The sequence below is a fragment of the Sciurus carolinensis genome, unplaced genomic scaffold (assembly GCF_902686445.1).
Source record: "Sciurus carolinensis unplaced genomic scaffold, mSciCar1.2, whole genome shotgun sequence".
NCBI classification, from domain to species: Eukaryota; Metazoa; Chordata; class Mammalia; order Rodentia; family Sciuridae; genus Sciurus; species Sciurus carolinensis.
Window position 1 is genome coordinate 974,138 of NW_025920126.1, and position 22,231 is coordinate 996,368.

General features: G+C 44.4%; 1 protein-coding gene and 1 long non-coding RNA gene across 2 annotated transcripts; both read right to left on the reverse strand.

Annotated features, from left to right (window-relative positions):
• Positions 1 to 1,494: 1,494 nt before the first annotated feature.
• On the reverse strand, positions 1,495 to 10,402 carry LOC124973927 (ral guanine nucleotide dissociation stimulator-like). Its single transcript, XM_047537560.1, has 6 exons — positions 10,281 to 10,402; positions 7,675 to 7,794; positions 3,104 to 3,297; positions 1,917 to 2,125; positions 1,587 to 1,689; positions 1,495 to 1,531 (listed from the first exon to the last, which is right to left on the reverse strand). Exons 2-6 carry the CDS (start codon positions 7,765 to 7,767, stop codon positions 1,495 to 1,497), a joined length of 636 nt encoding a protein of 211 aa, XP_047393516.1. The 5' UTR covers positions 7,768 to 7,794; positions 10,281 to 10,402.
• Positions 10,403 to 10,473: 71 nt separating this feature from the next.
• On the reverse strand, positions 10,474 to 21,383 carry LOC124973943 (uncharacterized). The gene is made up of 3 exons (XR_007106726.1): positions 21,188 to 21,383; positions 20,206 to 20,326; positions 10,474 to 10,491 (listed from the first exon to the last, which is right to left on the reverse strand). It is a non-coding gene; the product is annotated as an uncharacterized LOC124973943 (long non-coding RNA).
• Between the last annotated feature and the right edge of the window lie 848 nt (positions 21,384 to 22,231).

The following is a 22,231-nucleotide window of genomic DNA, read 5'->3' on the forward strand; positions in this document are numbered from 1 at the left end:
CTTATCTCCTCTCCCCCTCATGGATATGAAGTTTACAAAGCCTGATCAGGTCCAGGGAAGGACACTGGATAGGGAGACCCAGCAGTCCCAGGGTGAAATGATTTACACTCCCATCATTGCACTTTGTTTCTACAAATGACCCACCACACTCTGGTTATTTTTCAGGCCACAGCACTTTCTTTGGCTGCTGAGTTGTCCTGAGCCCACAGGAAGTCACTTCTCCCCACCATCGAGTGGACCCACTTACTCTTATGCTCCGACACAATCTGAAGCAGCTCAAAGTCCTCTGGATCCTCCTCATTGAGCAAGTGTTCTTGTAAGGCCCTCCGTATGACCGCGGGTGCCCTATCCTGGCAGGTCACCTGATCAGGGTTGGAGAAACTCATCAGAGAATGAGTTTTGGAGTAGCCACCCAGAGCACTGGGTGACTGGTCAGTCATTCAGGAGACAGCTTAGCTCTTAAGATAAGGGCACCATGTGTTATCATGCTACCTGGGGCCTTCGAGAGTTCATGTGGGATCTTCCTATATGCTTCTAGCCCCATCTTGGTACAACAGTCAGGTTGGCCCTGCTATGTCCTTCTGATAAAAAGGGTGCAAATACCTAACAGCCTTTCTAAAGACACACTTGGCCCAACAAGATGGGAGGAATGGTGAGTTTGCTCCTGTATCCCATCTCTGCTCTGAGAATCATGATACCTTTGTAGGTAGTCCAGGCAGGACCCTAGACCCCTTAGTTCTGACAGACAGGATATAAAACAGACTCAGCAACTAGAGTATGCTTGTGACTCTTTTATGATAGCCAGGAGACCTTTGGGCTCCATGGGCTCATTCCTTGATGTGTTGTAATGCGGTATGGACCCCACTGAGGCAATGTTTGAACAGGACTTCTCTGTCACTGGACACATGGAGAGTTAGGGCTTAAACCCCACATCCAGAAAAATTGTGCAAAGGGAGCTGCTAGCTCCCTATTTAGGTCTGTGCAAAGTATGACATATGTTTTCTTGAAAAACCCCAGTTGTCTGTGACCTGCAATAACGTAAACTCATTATGCTAAGGAGGATCCCTTCCATTCCACATATGCCTTCCAGCACACAGGAGTTATGACTGCTGCATCCTCTGCACAAACCTCCAATGGTCCAACTCACTCTAGACACCAGGCTTCAGAGTGCCGCCTGCACCCTATGCGTTCCTCTGACCTCATCTGAGCAAGCACTTATCCCTGCACTTCCATACTGCAAACCCCACACCCTGCAGGCCCACTCACACCTGGAGCTGGGGCATGCAGCTGCTCTCCCTCATCTCAGGTCAGTTTCTTAACACTGAGCTCTGTCTTCATCATCCTCTTCAATCTTATTTACCTTCCAGAAGCTCTAATTCATGAAGGCAGGCCTAGTCCAAGCTATGTTCTCTGCCTTCCCCAGTGAGGGCACCCAGGGATCCCCTGCTGAATGGCTCACCACGATGTTCTTATACTCCATTCGCCTTTGATTTTCTAGATGGACATGAATGGAGCAGCTGTCTCCCACTCGCTGGTTGTACAGAGGTACTGTGGAGGTCAGAGTAGAGACCTCGGGGGAACTGGACTTGAGCTCTGCCTCTGGTGATGGTGCTGCTCCTTCACTGGCCACAAGAGCAGCTCCTTGATGAGGCTCTAGCCCTGGGGTGGGCATTGGAAGTGAGTCTGTAGCTAGAGGAGAAAAGATTCCAACATGACAGATTGGACGTGACAAAAACAGACAATCCACACTGTCTCCCACGAAGATCTCAGCCCCTGAGCCCATGCTGGACCTATTCCCAGACAGGGGCATGGCCTGAGTGGAAAATGGCTTCTCCTTGTTCCCAGCTCAACAGCAGCCATACACATTCCACCCTCTGGGACCAAACTCTGACCTATGAAGACCCTTATGTACACACCCCGGGCTTCCCGGAACTCAGGCTCTGCCTCGCTGGACTTGCCATCCTCCAGCTGTGCCAGCAGGTGGTGTGCTTGGCGCTCCAGATTCAAGCCACCCATGTACAGTTGAAGGTAAGGCAGCAGCAGCTGGAGAATCATGAGGCCTGGAGGCTGATGGAAAGCCTCGCTGTACTGCTCCATCCAGGTACCCGGGTTGATGGGCACGGCACTGTGAACAAGCAGGTGTGCAGTCAGCAGAAGCCTGGACGCTCTTCCCCACAGCCCCCACCACCAAAACTGGCCTTGGCAGCCTCTGCCTTACTGTCTCTGCACAGGACAGTCCACCACAGCCAATACACTGTGGCTGTACACAGTGACAGGACAACTCACTGTACAAAAAACTTACAACCTGGCAGCTTACTAAGATGGAAACAGCAGCCCTCACTTTTGGCCACATTCCACCTCATGTTGACGATGGTGTCTTGGTCTACTATGCTCATTGGGGTAGGACAAGATGCAGTCCTGTCTAAAGGAGGAATGGGTGGTGACACATGCAGATAGCCTACTTCTGATACCATCAAAAGAGACAAGATAGCAGATTTTTACCACATTTTCAACTGAATTGTCATAATGCCTTTCAACATGTCTTCCCACAGTGGGTGCTTTCTGTATATTCATTCAAGAGGGAGACCAAACATCTACTTTGCACATATCTCACTGGGCATGGGAGCTTCCAGCCACCAATTCCTGTCTGGCTGTAACTAAGAAGGGAAGTTCTGTAGCACTATGGAATCTGGAACATCCTTTCTAAAGCAAAAGCGCTTTCCCCAAGGCCTAAGGAAAGTCAGGCCCCTAGCACAGAGCTTCTCCATGCAGGAAGGGAACAAGCAACCAGAAAGAAACCCCAGGGCTCACTGAGCCCGCCTGGAATTGAGCTGAGTACACAGCCTCAAACAGCAGAACCCAATGTGTGTAGGCTGCTCCACACACCTCTGTGGACCAGGTGGTGAGAGAGGGTGGTTTCTTCTGCCTGAGAAGACAAGGTAACTCCCCACCGCCACCCACTTGGTGCTGACAGTATACTATGAGCTTGGTCCTCTGATCCCCCTAGGTCTCACAAAGCGTTTGGTTCTCTGAGAGATACATGACTTCCTCAAGACCCAAGCATGAGGTGATGGTACACTTGGTCTCAGAGGTATGGTCTTACCTTGGGAAGAGCAGCTCCAGCACCTGCTGGCTGGTGATGAAACCTGAGTAAATAGGCCTGAAGGTGCTGCCCCAGTCGGGGTTCCTACCAAAAAAGACAGGCACCAGCTGGTTCATGAGCTCTGCCTCTCTGTTACCTTCAAGTGTCTCTATCCCACAGGGCTCATCCGTGTTCGGAAACAGATCATTTTCACCCTGGTTTGGGACCAAGAATGGTGGGATCAAAAATGGAAATGGTAGCAAACAGAAAAATGCTTTATCCCAATATAATGAAGTAACATCAGAATGGGACAGTTCTCATTGGCACACACACACACACACACACAGAGCCAGAGTGTGAGTGGTGGGCCATTCATGAGGGATCCTAAAAGAGGGCCTACTCTGCTCACCTGTCCTGTGCTGCTCAGTGTTGCTGTTGAGCTTCTCTGGGAAAGTGTCCCCAGACTCTGGCGTCTAGGACGAAACCTCACCCCCTCTTCCCACACAAGAGCATAGTGGTCCCCCTGAGATTCCTGGGGGCCTAAGGCTCGACATTTTTTGAAACAACAAGAGAACATCCCTCTCGCTCCAGTGTCTCCAACAGACTGAGCTGGGACGGGTTGCTCAGTGAAGTGGGTGCCTGGTTACCAGGGTTCCATGTTCCATTTGATCCATCGTCAAGGCACTGAGGTCACGTCCTGTGCTGCCTCTACCCAAGCCTCATATTCACACAAGACTACTCCCAAAACCGCAAGGGCTGCTGATTGCTCCCACCTCAACACACATCAAGTGCACAACTGAACACATGTTCACCAACAACTTCACCCACCAGACCCTACCCACCTTGGCTCCCAATAGAGTTCCAGTGTGAGGATTCAAATCTGAATTCACAAGCAGACCCTCCTTCTCACCAGCTGTGTGACACTGGACCAAACTTTGTGCCTCTCATGGATTCCCCAGTGTCCCCAACATTTCAGGGTATGGATGTAGCTTTCAATTTCTAGGTTGTCATTGGATATATTTGCCTATAAATACCTGTACTATCTCTGAAAACAATAGACAGGAATCGTAGGTTATGAAGGCACAAACTTAGAAATGGTACAATCACAAGAATGGGACAGACAAAGAATGCGCCCCAACTCAATCAGGCTTGTGTCCCACATAGAATGCTGGACAACGTCAGTCCCTTTTGGCTGCTGTTCCCACTCTACACCATGACAAGCTTGAGTGGATGGAGATTCAGAGGTGGACCTCTCTGGCACAGACCACCCAAGGGCTCTCATGAGACTTCAAATTGCCCAAGTGCCTCTTTTCAGGCTATGAGGTGGGGGCCTCACAGATACTCTGTGGTACCACAGCACCCTGCTGCCCAAAGCCAGTACATCCTCTCCTGGAGGTGGATCAGACTCTGTCTCTGGATCCATTGGACTAGAAGCAGGAAATGGTGATGGCATATCATCTCCAGGATAGAGTTTTGGGAAGCCTATGGCTTCTGTCTGGATCCCTATCTCCAGTATTGCTTCCCAGTCTCATTTTCATTCTTGATCCAGGCAGTCAACATTTATCCATCATGAGGTGTCCTGTGGACACTGTCCTGTGAGAAAGACATGACAGTGTCCCATCCTCCCATCAGAGAACCACTAAGTCTCAGTCAAATGGGATCCTCCAAAGAACACTGGCATGAGTCCAGAGGCAGATTCTCCCAGCTGAGCCTCAAAGGAGGCTAAAGTTTCAGCCTCCTGAAAACAGGTGTCCAGCTGAGCCCCTTGGATGCAGGTGCACAGAAACTTACCTCATCAATGCCTGTAGTCGTTAGTCGTGGCTTAGAGGGCTGGTGTTTCAGAACCATGGACATCAAGGGAGCCTCCATGCTTTGGGGTGTGCATTAGCCTATCCCTGTCTGCCTGTGCCCTCCAAGCTACATTGGCCATGAATCCAACCTCCTCCTGTGGCCAAATTCAATCCTGTTTCCCAATTTCTGTATGGCCACACCTTCCCCAACACACTGCTCTCACAATGAGCAGAGCTGACTACCTCATATCATTCTGGTTCCAGAGGCAATGTCACCCCACTGAGCCCTTCCCCCACACCCCAGTGAATCCTGCTTTCCTTGTCACACCTGATCCTATTTTGGCCTTGGATATTGCTCTTTTCTTTCATGTGCATTTGCTTTCAGATGTTGCATATCTGCAGCCACTGTAGGGTAGAACTCATGGTGGTGACTGAGTCATGTCCATGCTGACAGGACCCTTGGATGGGTAAATGCCAGACCACAGTAATGAGTGAACAGAAGAGAATTCATTGGAAAGCCCTGTCTGAATGGCTTCTTTTATCCAGAAATGCTGGTGATGGGAGGACCCATGACATGGGTTGCTGTGGACAAAGCAAGACCACAGGCTCTCTTCCCTGGGTCCAGTTGCTCCACTACAATGGAGAACAGTGAAATTCCTGGTGCTAAAACCAGCCCTGTACCCCAGAAAGGACACTGCTCTCAAAACCTTGACCTGAGTGTGTGTCCTAAGGTAATGAGGTTTCAGGTTCCCAGGCGCAAAATTAAGTCCTCTCAAATCCAGGGGCAATATCAGTCTCCACTGTCCCTCTTTCCCTCTGCAGGTCCCAGGGTGTCCTCACCCTAACCATGGTTAGTACCCTAGCCCATTCCAAAATGAGAACCATTGGGTTCCAAAAAGGACTGCCTCTGAGATACAGTGTACCAACACCCTCTGCTGAACACATGTCCCTTTTCCCCCGAGACGCTAAGATGATTTCTCTTCAGGAAACCCAGGAAAAGGAGAGCACTTTCGAAAGACCCAAGGAGATTAGTGGGTGATGGATGGATGGACGAATGGACAACTAAGTCCACCAGAAAATTCTGGGAACATGTATGTCCTTGGGTCACAGGTTCATGCATCTTTTTTCTCCCCACAATTTTTTTTTAAACAGAAGTGAGGCTTTCGCTTAGAATGCTCCTAAACACAAATGAGGCATCATACTTCAAAGGAAAAAGGTGACCGAAGGACATCCCAATGTATCTATTCATGAACACTCTGGGGCATCTTCCACCTGTGAAGGCTTTGAGAAGCATGGAGACACCCCAGCCACCACCAGCACATCATTTCTAAACCTCAAAACTGCCCCTGCCACAACTCTCCATTCCACTCTGTACTCTGACCTCCCGAGTCATCTGCCTTGATCAATCTTCCCTCTCTGCTTCCTTAGTTTCTTGATTGTCCTGATGTGATTTGAACATGGATCCCCGGGTGCTTGTGGCCCACCCTAATCTGCTATGGTCAACTGTTCATGTCCCACAAAGAGATGGTGACACTGTGGAATATGTCTGGGTAGCTCTGGATGATGTGTAGCCCACCCTACATGGTTTGATTTTCAAGGAAATGAGTGCAGAGGGAGCCAAGAGGGTTCTGCAAGGTAGAGAAATGTGGCAACAGACTGAGCCTCAACAAGATGCTCAGGACTCTGGGATCAGATGGTGTGACATGGAATTGCTGGGGGCCCTGAAGACAGCCCATTCACTCTGCAGAGACAGTGGACTCCCTCAGTGCTCATCCTGCTGCTGTGCTTCTCAGAGCCCCGGGATGCCCCAGGTGTGTGGAGGTGGGGAAGTCACATGCCATCCCAGGCTGCTCCTCAGCAACTCCACCTGGACTTGAAGCACGCATATCTGCCTCAGGTGACATCACAACAATGTTTCCCTGCCTCCCAGCACAAAAGTGCTCTTAAAGACACTCAGGTTCCACTGGCTCTGGACTAGCCCTTTACTCTGGGATTCCTGAGTCTTAGTATTTAGGAGGCCACACCAGTTGTCAGCTCCTAGGCTGGGCCCACAGAGACCAGGACAATCTAGGCATTGCTCATACTTCTAGTCTAACATGACCCACGACACAACACCTGGCTAGACAAAAGGGTCTTCTCCACCACTGGGATGGCCCCTTCTACCACCTCAGGACTCATCTTACAAGCACCTCCTGAACCCACCATGCACACGGCCTTGGTGCACATCGGTCTGCAAAGACCTGGAGGATGGGGAACTGACAGGCTGGGATCCAATAGCCTAGATCCTGGGGTCACATTGCCCACTGACTTGGACACACAGCTCATATGCACAATTACCACTGCCTGACACTGAGACCGAGATTGACACGCCTGCAGAATTGGCAGTGGACCTGGATCCCCAGGAGTGGGGGTGAGCTGGACCCTTTTGAAAATGACATTGTCCAAGAAAGACAAATTTTGTAGGATTTAACTCAGATTCCCAATAATCCTGTTCATAAAAACATAAAGAAGAATGTTCCTTTCTTGGGCCTGCGGAAGGGACTCGAAGTCAGTCTGGTCAGTATGTCCACCTGAGTTCTGGAGAGGGACGGTGGTGATGTCTAGACAGCAACATGCCTATGCTTAAAGCCTCTGAATTAAAAAGGGATGTTTGGTGTATTTTACCAGAATTTAAAAATAAGGGAATTGCTGATCGACTCTCAAAGAACTGTGTGTGTTGTGATGGCAGAATACAGGAAACTGCGTGATTTATACCACAAGGTTTATTTCTCAAATTCTGGAGGCTGCAAGTCAGGTACCCACATCTGAAAACCTTCTTGTGTCCTCCTGTGGCAGAAGGTAAAACAGGAACAAGGATTTCTTTGAGTAGCCCCTTCCCAAAAGAGGAGACTCCATGGCCTGATCATGTCTTCAAGTTCCCACCTGGTAACACATCATATGGGAGGAAAAACAATGAAACCTATGCTTCCCAGATCATCCAAATGAATGGGAATTATTCAGAATGTGTGCAAAATTTCACAAAACATGCTCAAGTTTCTTTTAAAAATGCCAGAGTATTTCCATATCTTCTACCCATAATGATGTTTCTGACACCTAATACAATAAAATCGCAATGTAATTCTCCATAATCCTGTATGATCTAGGAAACAATGACAAGTAAATGTCCACAGAGACACAATTTCTTTCCTGATACTTTTGATTTGCAGCTCTGGGTCTGTGGAAGGAAAAGGATGGACACAGGGCCAACTGCATTTTCTTGCTTTGCATTCAGGGGAGGAACAACTACCACCAAGATGAGGGCTTATAGGAGCTGATATCCTTCAAGTTGACATCCGGACACATCTGGTCTTTAGGCCTGCAAACCTCCAAGGAGAGGATTCAAGCACCTGCCCACTAAAGAAAGAATCCAAAATAACAACTTACTTCAAAGAGTATCAAGCATTGGGCTTTCAGGAGGGAGGGGGTGAGTCCACTTTCTAGGATACGTTGCATACATCAGAGAATAGCTCAAATGCAAAGCTCTGCAGAGGCCTTGGGGAACACTGCAGAGTATTGGTGTTTTCAGAGAGAGTGAATTGCCAGGTCACTAGATCCTCTCAGTCAGGAAGACGAAACCTACCATGACACCAATTAGGACAAGGGGTACCAGGAAGCCTCAGTGGGGAGGTCAGTGTACTTGAGAGAAGAGTGTCCCCTGAAAATTCTCATTCATCCAAAAGTGGGTGCAAGCTTATGGGAAAACAGTCTTTACACACTGATGAAGCTAAGGAGAGGTCACATGAAGGAACACAGTTTAAACAGGTCCCAAATCCAATGTCTGCAATTCTTGTAGAAATGGGAGTTTGGACAAAGAGACCCAGGGAGGCTCGGGTAAATGGCTGTGTGAGGTTTGAGACAGAGACTAGATAGCCCAGAAAGGAAAACAGATTGTGGGCAGTATCAGGAGAGTGGGAAAGAGCTGGGAGAGTTGAGGAGGACACTACCTGGGAACCATGTGAGGGACTGTGGCACTGGGAGAGCCCACACTTCTTGCCTGGAGCCTCTGGAACTGGACAGAAGGCCTCTCTTCTGCTGTATGGCACCTAGTTTGCAGGGTTTGTTGGAGCAGCCTAGGACCTGCCTGCACCAGGCCTGTAGCATGTTGGCCATGCAGATCACATCTGGCCACAGACACTCTAATGACTACACAGTGTCAGTCATGAGGCATGGAAAGTGCCAAGTCAGCCCATGTGGGGAAATGGCTAGGCACACACTGCAGGGACTGGTGCCTTTGTTACTGGGATCAAACAGTTTACCTGAGAGAACCCTCTGATTGACCTGTGATGAAGCCATAGATGGGTATTGGCTGGAAAGCATTCACATCCTGAACATATTCTTCACTTCAAAACACTGAGAATGACTTGACTTACTTCTTGAGACCTTGCTCTCCAGCAAATTTGTCTTCAAAAATTCAAAGGAGCAACTCATAGAAGCACAAAGAAAGGGATATTAATTACAGGTGCTTAGTGTAAAAAATAGGACTGTTATTTGTTGTGTTTTCTATATTTTAAATGAAATTTCTCCTGCATTACCTCCACAAACATCCAAACAGGAATGTTTAAAACATTCCAAATTGGAAGAGAACGCATACTTGCCAAAGAGGCAGTGTCAAGAGCTTTGACACTCCAAATGTAGTGTGTGCTTCAGAGGTAGTCATAGCCTAAATGAGAGAGTCCTGCAAACTATATTAGGAAGATCAGTGCTCTAGACCTACCATGCAAGTGGTATGACCTTGAATGAGTGACAAAGTCTTAGCAACCATCATCACTAAGAACTAAGTCAATGAATAAAGGTCCTCATGTGTGAAATTATAAAATGTGTGATAAGTATGGAGGAGGTTGGGTGGGAGAATTCTTACACTCAAACAAAATTAAGAAAGGTTGTACCAGTTATGAGACTGCTGGAGTGCCTGGAATCTGGACACACAGTGGGATTCCAAACCTCAGATTCACTGAGCCCAGGCCACAAGAGCAGGCTATAGTCCAGGGACACTGGAGAGGCCCAATGGCAATGGAGGTCAAGAGTAACAAGGTACCTGCCTGGACCCTTAACCCCCTACTCTAAGCAGGGCTGGACGAGGACGCCAGAGACCAGCCACACAAATAGGCCTTCACAAGAACACTGAGTGGCTGCAGCCTGCATCAGGCTCACTGAATCAGGGTGATGTTCTCACAAAGCAAGAGCACTGCCTGCAATTTGGATAGAAGCTCACGTACTCAAGGCAGAAAGACTGGATTGTGCAATGAGCTCAGGAATAAAGTACATAATTAACATCCAAACTAATTATGGCTCTTACACAGCATCAGGGGTTCTGATTCAATTCCATTAAAAAGGTTGGAAAATGACTTCTAAATATGTTGGGGACTCACCTGTGTGTGGGACTTTCAGGAAAAATGTGATAAAATCCCATGAAGCAGCTCTTCTCTCTTCTAACCCATCTGCAATGCAAGGTACCTGCGGTATACCTGAAGCTCAGTTCTTCCTGCTCAAGCCTTCTTGAAATGAATCATGAATGCTTCTTCTGAAGTGAAGCAGATGCCTGGATTCCCAGGTGCACAGGTATTTGAAGGCACTTTCTTCCTGAAAACCAAAGAAGAAAAAACAGTTCATTGGTGAGGCACACAGAGTCCATTATCAACGATCTCTCCTCCCAGGAACCTTCCACATGAACATTCCACACTCATGAAACAATTCTTTACATGCTCTAAGGGCAGACGCCATGATTCTGATAACCAGGAAGTCACCTTGAAGAACTTGAAGAGCACGGCCAAAACTGCAGAAGGCACACCAAAGATCTTGAGCACAGCTGCTAGAAAATAAGAGCTCAACTTCAGTACTGACTTCCTGCCACTCACCAAGTACAATATTAGTGTCAAGCATAATATGCACACATGCAAGCAGCAGGCGACACCCAACATCCATTCATACCAGTGGGAAACATCATTCACAAAAATGATGAGGAAAAGAGTAAAATGGATAGAAGACTTCTTATTTCACTATCACATACCTGCTGTAATTCCCTATAAATAATACCCCCCGAATAAAAAGTGTGTCAGGGACATGTCAACTTTTCAATGGAGGACACTTAAAACACGGTGTTCTTTTTTTTATTTTTAATTTTAATGTTTTTTTTATGTTTGAAAAGGATTTTTATTTTAAGTATTTTGTATCAATGGTATATATTTTGGACAAATGTTATTCCACGTTCACTACAGGTATGAAATTTCATATTTTGAAGAATGTTTGAAATTTGATTAATGGCTTGGACACATTACTTACAATTTTAGGGTTTCTATGCACTATGAATTCTTGAATTATTAGTAATGCTTGAATGATGCCTAAAAGTTTTGTGATAATTTTTCCACTTATACTTTCAAAGTATGAATTTTCAGGGGTGGAATAAGATGTGAATAAACAACTGTGGGGAACTTTGTCACTTTTTTTAACATTTCTATTTCTACTTGCTATAATTCCTCTGGTGTGGAATAATGGTTTAAATATCCTTAGAGTCACTGGCACAATGTTTCATTTACAAAAGTCTTCTCCAGTATGAATTTTTTGATGTAGAGTAAAACATGAACTTCAATCAAAATCTTTGCCATTTTCTTTACAATGCTATGTCTTCTCTCCACTATGAATTCTCCGGTGATCAATAAAGTATAATCTTTGGATTAAACCTTTGCCACATTCTTCACATTTGTAAGGTTTCTCTCCAGTATGAACTTTCTGGTTTTGAGCAAGTACTGACCTACAACAAAAAGCTTTGTCACATTCTTCACATTTGAAGGGCTGCTCTCCAGTATGAATTCTCTTATGTTTCTCAAAATATCACCTTTAAAACCTTTGCCACATTATTCACATATGCAGGGCTTCTCTCCAGTACGAATTTTCTGGTGATCTTCAAGATGTGCTCTTTTCGTCAAACCTTTCCCACATTCTTCACATTGCTAGGGCTTCTCTCCAGCATGATTTTTCCGGTGTTGAATAAAGTTTGATCTGTAAGAAAAACCTTTGACACATTCTTCACATGTGTAGGACCAGTCTCCAGTATGAATCCTCTGGTGTTCAGCAAGCTTTGATCTTTGACTAAAAGCTTTGCCACATTCTTTACAGTTCTATGGCTTTTCTGCAGTATGAGTTCTCTGGTGTACTTTAAGTTGCCATGTTTGAGAAAAACATTTACCACATTCTTTACATCTGTAAGGCTTCTCTCCAGTATGAATCCTTTGGTGGCTATTACAGATTGCTTTTCGACAAAAACCTTTGCCACATTCTCCACATTTATAGGGCTTCTCTCCAGTATGAATTCTCTGGTGTACACTAAGGTTTGATCTGTAATGAAAGCCTTTGCCACATTCTCCACATGTTTAGGGATTATTTCCTGTATGAATTTCCTGGTAGTAAATAAGGTAGTATTCTTGATTAAAAGCTTTGCCACATCCTCCACATTGGTAGGGCTTCTTTCCAGTATGAATAAGTTTTTGCATTTCATTAAAAGTTTTGTTACATTCTTTAGATTTGTAGGACTTCTCTCTAGAACGAATTTTCTGGTGTTCTTTAAGATGTGCTCCTTGCTTAAATCCTTTGCCACATTCTTCGCATTTGTAGGGTTTTTCTCCAGTGTGAAATCTCTTGTGTATCAAAAGATTTGATCTGTAATGAAAACCTTTGCCACATGCTTCACAGTTGTAGGGCTTCTATGCAGTATGAATTATCTGGTGTTTCTTAATATATGATCTACATTTAAAACCTTTGCCACATTCTTCACATGTGTAGAGCCTCTCTCCCATATTAATCTTCTGGTGTTCCTTAAAAGATGATCTTTGGTTAAAACCATTGCCACATTCCTCACATGTGTAGGGCTTCACTCCAGTATGAATTCTCTGGTGTACAGTAATGCCTGCTCTTTGACTAAAAGCTTTCCCACATTCTTTGCATTTGTAGGGTTTTTCTCCAGTATGAAACCTCTTGTGTATCAAAAGGTTTGATCTGTAATGAAAACCTTTGCCACATGCTTCACAGTTGTAGGAGTTCTCTCCAGTATGAATTCTCTCATGCAGAGTAAGCTTTGAGCTTTGAAAAAAACTTTTGCCACATTCTTCACATTTGTAGGGCCTCTCTCCTGTACAAATTCTCTGGTGTCCAGTAAGCAATGATCTTATATGAAAAACTTTGCCACATTCTTCACAGTTGTACTTCTTCTTTCCAGCATGAGTACTCTGGTGTTGAGTAAGGACTGAAAAATTCTTTAAGGCTTTGGCACATTGTGTACATTTGTAGGATCTCTCTCCAGTACAAAGTATCTGGTGTTGAGTATCACATGAGCTTTTTATATTGTCACTGCTATGCCACCTGAGATGTTTAGAAAGTGTTGAGCAATTGTTAATGGCTTTGTCACATTCTTTACACTTGCAGAGCTTCACCCCAACATGAATCCTCTGATGCTTAACAGGGGGTGATCATTGTTTAAAAATTCTGCCACATTCTTCAGATTTGTAGGGCTTATCACTATCATGGTATCTATGAGGTTTAGAAAGGTTTGAACAATGAAATGCTTTAATACATTTTTTAAATTCATAGGACTCCCTTCCAGGATGAATTCTCTTCTATTGAGTAAGTTTTGCAATTTCATTAAGTGCTCCTTTACATAATTTATACTTGCAAGGCTTGTTTTGCCTATGAATTATTTGGATGGTAGTTAAGCTTACAGCATTAAAATAACACTTTCCCCCATTGTTCATCTTTGTAAGGGTTCTTTGAAAAATGAGCATATTGATGATTTCTGGCATTGCAACCAATACTAAGGTTTTGATGAGTTTCCCTATATTCATATTTTTACCACCAATATAAACACACTGGTAACTAATCAGGGTAGAGACCTGGCTAGAGAAGTTTAATTACACATGTAGCATACTTCCCAGAAACCTATATCCAAATATTTATTAAGCAATAGTGGGTAAGAACCTCCCCACAATCATTAAAATGTTATGTTTGGGCACAAGAGGAAATTTTTTTTAATTGAAGAATAATGGACATTTTGTAAAGACGCTCTCAAATGGAGCACTTTTAGAAACTTGTCCTTTACTTTTAAATGTCTTAGCTATACAAATTTTTGACCAGAAGTTTAACTCAATGCTACATTTGAAATTGGTCAAGTTAAAAATTGAAACATGGACTAGATCTCTTTTCAAATTTCCACATTTCCTTTCAGAGGATAGATTTCGAAAAGTGCTGTGGATATATACTTAAAGACATACATAGCTCCTCAAAAGTAACTGGCATAAATTGAACTCTTTTCTGAGAATTAAATGGTCTTCATGTCTGCTGGCAATGAAGTTTTCATTATGAATAGTCACTGCTAATTGGTTTTGTCCCTGTAATATGATTGTTAACCTTCACTCACACTTAAAATTTCCTGTATTTTTCTTAGTTGTAAATAGTCAAAGTTCCAATTTCCATACCTTCCTTTCATCATTTTTTGAAATAAATATTGTATTCCCTGCTCTGGTGGAGATTCATGGGTATGATGATGAGAAGCTGTGGCATTTCCGGGCACTTGGGAGCCGAGCCGACTCCCCAGGAGCATCTCGCCTGCAGGCGGAGCCAAGGGGCCCCTGAGCATCCGTCTGGAGCCTGGAGTCAGAGGGCGGCAATCAACACAGTGTACTTTAACAAATAATTATGTGTGTTAATTCTCTTTTAGAAAGGAGCACATAAAATAGAATCTTTTAAAATCTAACATTTGCTTGTAAATATTACTGGCTGTGTCAGGCACGGCTAAGTGAAAGGTGAACTTGTGATAATAATAGAATGCAATGTTGTAACACGTGGTTCCCCGATTCACATATGGTATGTGGTAACTATGGAAGCCGGGGAAGTAATAGGAGTAAGGAAGCTGACTAGGCAGATGACCTCTGGGATACTGAGGGAGGGATATGCCAAACTGAAGACCAGGTTCCAGCTAACCATTGGTAGGCTGGCCCTAGATCTTCTGCTTTTCAAAGTGGTGAAAAATCCAACATTAATGGAAAAATACCTAAAATTTAAAGTGGGTCATTTAAATGGCGTCCAATTACACATCTGATATAATGGTCTGCCAATTTGTGAATTTAAAAAAAAAAAAAACACGATGACAGATCTAAAGATAAAACTTTCCACTTCTCCAGGATGCCTACAAATATGTTTAACTGGCTCAGATGCAAATAACTCTGAATAGAATTTTTGATTTCTGAACAAACCTATTAAATATTATATGACAAAAGTCACAAGGTTTTTCTTTAGAAAATATTCTGCTATTTTTTAAGCCTCACACATAAAATGCCTCACAAAATATATGGCAGGAATGACCCAAAGGATGAGAAAATGGCTTGGAATCATTCTTAAATGTTCACATATAGCCTGACATTTATGAAAAGGAATGAATACATTGACTGTTCAAGACTGCACTCAGGCTGCAGGAGTCTGAAATGGCTATCCCAACAGTGATGGCTCCATGTCACTGAACAATCCTAGCTTTCCTCAGAAACCTGATGCACAGCCAACAAACCTCAGTTTGATGGCACCTAAAACAATTATCAACTTATTTGACCCATTAATCAATACATACAACTTTACCACTTCAACCAAATCACAGAAAATTGTAAACAGATTATCATTTGCTTTGCTACCTTTGCTTCCTTTCATTACCAAAAGACGATCAATTCCATACTTCAAGAGATACAGATTTATTACAGAATATCTAAGGTCCTGATGATATATTTTATCTCAGTCTATGTCATGGCTTCATTCTTTTATTATTTTGTAAATACTGTTATTATTTTGTAAATAATAAAGTATAACTTTGTGTTTTGAATCTATCATCCAACACTTTTCTTCTCATATTGGTACACCAATTACTGTGCTTACTTACTGTTTAGGAATTTTACTAATTGAAAGTTCTAGAGGACCTGATAGGGCTTGTGATGGACAAACTATCCCACATACTCCAGACAACGTTCATGAGCGGAAAGAAAAAAGTAGTCAAGTAGAGGAATGAACATGGGGATCAAGAGGAACCTCATTTCACAAGAGAAAATCCCCCCAAAGTGAAAAGCATTTGAGACATGTTAAGAAAAAATACCAGTGAAAACAGTGTGCTGTCACTTTGTATCCACTACACATCGAAAGGTAGAAAGCTAGATGATAGAATGCAGGTGACATGTGGACACTTTGAGATATTCAGAAGAGTCACCTGGAAGTGCTTAGTCAAAAAAGTAAATATACAAAAGCAAGAATCAATAACTGGGATAGATTCAAACTAAAAAGCTTTCTCTCAGCAAAGGAAACTATGAGCAATGTGAAGAAGGAGCCTACAGCGTGGGAGAAAATCTTTGCCACTTATACTTCAGATAGAGCACTAATCTTCAGAATCTATAAAGGTCTCAAAAAACTCTACACCACCAATACAAATAACGCAATCAACAAATGGGCTAAGGAAATGAACAGACACTTCACAGAATATCTACACACAATCAACAGATATATAAAAAAATGTTCAACATCTCTAGTAATAAGAGAAATGCAAATCAAAACCACCCTAAGATTCCATCTCACCCCAATTAGAATGGCGATTATCAAGAATACAAGCAACAACACGTGTTGGCGAGGATGTGGGGAGAAAGGTACACTCATACATTGCTGGTGGGGTTGCAAATTAATGCAGCCACTCTGGAAAGCAGTGTGGAGATTCCACAGAAAACTTGGAATGGACCTATCATTTGACCCAGCTATCCCACTCCTTGGCCTATACCCAAGGGACTTAAAATCAGCACACTACAGAGATGCAGCCACATCACTGTTCATAGCTGCTCAATTCACAATAGGCAGACTGTGGAACCAACCTAGATGTCCTTCAATTGATGAATGGATAAAGAAACTGTGATATATATATATATATATATATATATATATATATATATGGAATATTACTCAGCCATAAAGAAGAATAAAATTATGGCATTTGCAAGGAAATGGATGAAATTGGAGAATATCATACTAAATGAGATAAGCCAATCTCAAAGGACAAATCATCTCCCTGATCAGTGGATGATGACACATGGTGTGGGGGGTAGGGAGGTAAGAATGGAGGAAGGAGGGACTATATAGAAGGAAAAGATTTGGGAGTGGTGGGGGTGAAGAAAAACATAACAGAATGAATCAAACCCTATTATTCTATGTAAAAATATGACTACACAAATGGTAGGACTTTACTTCATATATAGAGAAACAGTATGTATTCCATTTGTGTACAATAAAAACAAATTAAAAAAAAAGTAAACATACATTCTTTGACCAAGAAATTCCACCTGTGGGTACACAACGTAATGATGCTTAAGCAGTTTCAGAAGGAAACATGCAGAGGGATATTTATGCTCATGTTCCCTGCAGTAGCCTCACCTGTGCTCACTGGAAGATGAGGATGACCTGGATGCCCACTGCTGGGAAAGTCAACAGCTAAAACTGTAGTGGAGGCAAATCTTCATATGTTAAAATAATCATTTAGAAACAGGAGATTAAAACATGCCAGTAAAATTCCTGAATTCAGGGCTGGGGGATAGCTGAGTCGGTAGAGTACTTGCCTTGCAAGCACAAGGTCCTGGGTTCAATCCCCAGCACCGCAAAAAAAAAAAAAAAAAAAAAAAAGGAAGAAAAAAGGATATAATACTATGTCATTATTAGCTTTGTGAAGTACAAAAACAGGAAATATAATCTTTACCCATCCAAGAGCTGTTATGCCTACTACAGGAGATTTTTGTGGACATGGTTGTAAATGATTACCTTCTCAGATACTGTCCATGACTTGCCAAATGCAAAGACCTATGAAGAATTTCAGCCTCCATACATGAACTCATCATCAAAAGTCTTCACAGTCTACAGGTGCTTCACACAATGGCTGAATGGGCGGTTGGCACCAATCCAGACCTGGTAAGTCAGAATCTGGAGTTGTATACATTCTCAGGGATTTGAATAAGCATCACAGCTTAGGTTGCAGATTAAAGACTACTTTGTTGGCAACTTATAAGATACTACCACACTTTCTTCTTCTATGACTAGATGTCCCAGATCAACGATGTCAGCAAGGAAAGTCTACATATGAAAATTAGAATAAGAAAACAATTTGCAGTTAATGTCCACCTTCCCTTGTGCACCAGAGCAGTGTCAGAGAGAGGGTATGTATTTAGGAATATATGCAACTCACTATGAGTACCAGAAGAAACTTTTATTACAATAGGAAACCTAAACTCTGATTCCATAACACCTTTCAAACTCTTGCTGTGATCACATCTAAAATGTACCTTGATGATAGTTCACACATGGCTCACAGGTGACACTACTCATTTTGATTCTCATTCTGGGAGCCCAGTGAAATTAAGCATATTTGATATTCACAGTTTAGAGCAGAAGCCCACTACAGACACAGTGCTCAGGCTGAGCCTTCCTACTTTCCCTTTCCTCAGGGGATTCCGATAGCCACATTGTGTCACGCAGTTGTGCATCCCTCTGAGGACCCAGTAGTGGTTATGGTGGAACTAACCCCCACACAACACCTCAACACCACATCAAGTTGGACTCCAGAGTCTCTAACCAGGGGTGCTTGTGAGACATGAAAATCTCCCCCTGCCTCCTGACACCACATGACATGATTACTTCCATGGTATGTGGACATTTCTATCAAAGTCAGAAACACATAACAACCTCCTTTGAATCAGTCAAAGGGATCTACCCCTTAGATGCAGAGCTGACCTAGATGCCCTGGCCAGAGCAGGACTTCTAGACAGAGCACTGGACACAATTTCATAGAGAAACATTCACCAGGCACTGTACAGCAATGTCTGGTGAACATTTCAATGACCCTACCTGCTTAATGCTTACATACTAAGAAGAAAAGGTACTTACTTACTCCCAATTAATAAAAACAAAATAGCATCCAATGACATGTTAAAAATGAGACACAAGTTCCACGTCAACCTCAAAAACTTAGCAAGTTTCTAAGCAATTTGACACCCTGTCTCAAAAAAAAAAAAAAAAAGAGGGGTGGGACTGGAGATATGCTCAGTGGTAAAGGCCCCTCTGTTTTCAATTTCCAGTGTCTAAAGAGAAATAGAAAGTTGACCATTTGTGAGAGAAGTGCTCTGTATTCCTAACACATGATACATTACCAGTGATTGTCATTATTCCATTTCTATATTCTCCACACTCACCAATTTATATCACAACTTCACTTTTCTCTTGACTCTCATCATAGAGTGCAGAGAATGAAATTCAGAAGCTGGAAGAAATATGGCAGAACTGATTGGAAAGAAATTTGATGACAAGGTGCTAGAAAAAGGTATCCATTACACCACATTGGATGTTGGGAAGCAGAATCCATGGCAAACTATGCATCACGTTCTCCTGGAATCAGGGTCTACTTTATTCCTCTATCATAGGAAAATGTTTTCTTATCTTCTTTTCTTCAAGAGCTTATCCACAAACAGGCATGCTGACCCTTGCCTGTAATCCCAGTGGTTTAGAAGGTTGAGGCTGGAGGATTGCAAGTTTTAAGCCAGCCTCAGCAAAAGCAAGGAGCTGAGCAACTCAGTGAGAAACTATCTCTAAATAAAGTACAAACCAGGGCTGGAGATGTGGCTCACTGATTGAGTGACTCTGAGATCAATTCGTGGTATGCACCCCAGCCCCAAAAATAGAATACCCTTTTACACTAGTATAAAACACTATCATCTATTTCCTCTAGGTTAAAAGAAAGAAAGAAAGAAGAAAGAAAGAAAGAAAGAAAGAAAGAAAGATAGAAAGAACTCCAAATGCAATAGAGAATCAACCAACTCAGGAAAATGTATACACTTCTGATTTCCAGGAATGGTATGCTTTTATTACTCTACTGCAGGACTCTAATGTCTTTGGGCATACAACTTTGTAACATTTCAACTCGACTCCACTAGAGACAACACTTAAAACAATCTACAATCTATATGAACAGGAGAAAATGCTTAATTTTACAAAAAAAATTTAAATAGGTCTCCCTGATTTTATTCTCTCAACATAAAGGTAACTGCAATTTAGACATATAAAATTTAAAACACACAGACACACAGACACACAAAACAAGACAGAGGTAAACAGAAAGTAAAGTAGTGAGATTCCACCACAGTGACCAAGATGCATCCGGAGTCACTGGAAAACAACAAAAAAAGAAGTACAATATACTATTTTAAAGTACCTCACTTTTAACCAAGATGAATATTTTCAACACAATACCTGTACATTTCCATGGAGTTCTCTGCAATAGAATCACTGGCTTCTTGGCACACATTTGAGGTCTTCTTTGGGCAATGTATCCAGCTGAAAGATGTCACCAACTTGCTCTCACATTTCCACACTGCCGCAAAAAAAAAAAAAAAAAAAAAAAAGTGTCTGATATTCTACTGAATAAATCTTGAACTGGACCAAACACCATACTTTGATCCATATTTCAAAATTAGCAAAAGCAATTTCAACTCAAAAAGTATTCATTATTAGGGAAAAAGCAAGCATAACCTCTTACACACACTGTTGTGATCTAGGACTGACATTTCCTAGATCCTCATTTCTTTAACACATGCTACTTCACATTCCTTAGAGCTGTCAAATTCATTCTCATCCAAGCTGAATACAAATCCCTGCTCACATGGCAATGTGAGCATATTTCCACACACACCATGCATCAGCAAACATTTAGGTTTTCAATGAAAACATAGGCTTCGCCATTTTGGAAACTGCTTAACCCCTGTGGGCTCAGTTTTCTCATCTGTAAAACAAAAAGTGCAACAGGACTATCTCATGGTTTCCTGAAGTCTAATAAAGGAACCAAGTGCTCAGGCTAGCCTGAAAGGTGGCATACAAACAATACATTTTAGCGATAAGGCCCAGTCACTGGGAATCAGTCCATGTTACATATCACATGGGGCCAAAAGTGATCTGATCCAACTCTCTCCTAGTGTGGAACCTGGAGCCCACAGGACCGAGCGCCTTGCTGCCTCCCTCAGTCACTGCTCTCCCCGCTGCTCCACTAGAGACACCTTCCTATGTTACACTACTTCACTTAATGCTTGAAACACGGGAGGGTCTCCTGGCTGTCAGCCAGGAGCAGGAAGAAAGCAGGAGGGGTTTCCAGGCAGGAAGTTGGGGAAGAAAGAGAGAGAGTCGCGCGAGAGAAACAAGGTGGCAGTTTGCTGGTGGCCGTCAGTGGACACCGAAGTACCTGGAGGCGGCTCCTCTCCATGCGGCCTCCCTCGCCCTGGCGGAGGGTCCTCCTCCGTCGCCCTCCACTCTCCAGGGCGCCTGCTGGCCGGGCATCCTCTTCACCTGGAGTCCGGGTCCCAGGCGAGGCTGCTGCGGCCACGCCGCCCTGGACAGGACCCTGGAGCCCAGACCACACCCGGCTGTGAGCGGAGTCCCCGCGGAGGACCCGCCCTCGGGACAACGAGGACAGCACGGGACCGGGCGGCCCTCGGTGCGGAGGCCACCTGACGGGCCTGAGGGACAGGCAGCCTGGGACAGAGCCTGCCAAGGCGGCCGCAGCGCCCTCCCGGGTCCCACCCCGTCCCCAGGCCTGGCGCGGGGGTCTCGGCGCTGAGTCCGTGGCCGCTCCCGCCGCTCACCTTCCACGCTGCCCGCCAGGACCTGCGAGCCGCCTGCAGACCCACCACCTGGGTTCGACCAGGCGCCACTGCGGGTCAAAGTTCGCGACCTGGGCTAGGCCCCGCCCCTCCCGTCTCCGTGGCGAGGGCTCCCCGCGCTTCCACTTCCGCCTCTGCCTTCGGGGGCGGTTCCCCGGGGCGCCCCGCCTGCCGGGCTCTCAGCTCAGCAGGCGGACTCAGGGTGCGACAGGATCAGGCCTCCTGCCTGGACACAAACTCGGTCGGTGTGAGTCCTGCGGCTGCCTCATGGTGGGTATGATCGTGTGGACACCCCGATGCTCAGGTTCCTATTGGAGCAACTTGTCAGTCAGGGTGGTGAGATGGGTGCAGGCGACAGGTGCCTGGAAGGTCGCCTGCCAATCTGCTGGCTGTGCAGGGACCGCCTCCAAGGCCTGTGGCACAGCCAGGTGCTGGGAGGGCTTTCTTGGGCATAGGTTGTCAGCTCAGCCCCAGCCTCAGGTCGGAAGTAGGACCTTCCCTCAAGCAGGCACCTCTCTCTGGGTAGCACTGCCCAGTGGTGGCCCTGTACTGACAAGCATGTGGTAGAAAACAGACACTGTGCCAGGGTGCTGGCACTAAGCACCTAGAGAACCTGCATCAAGAGA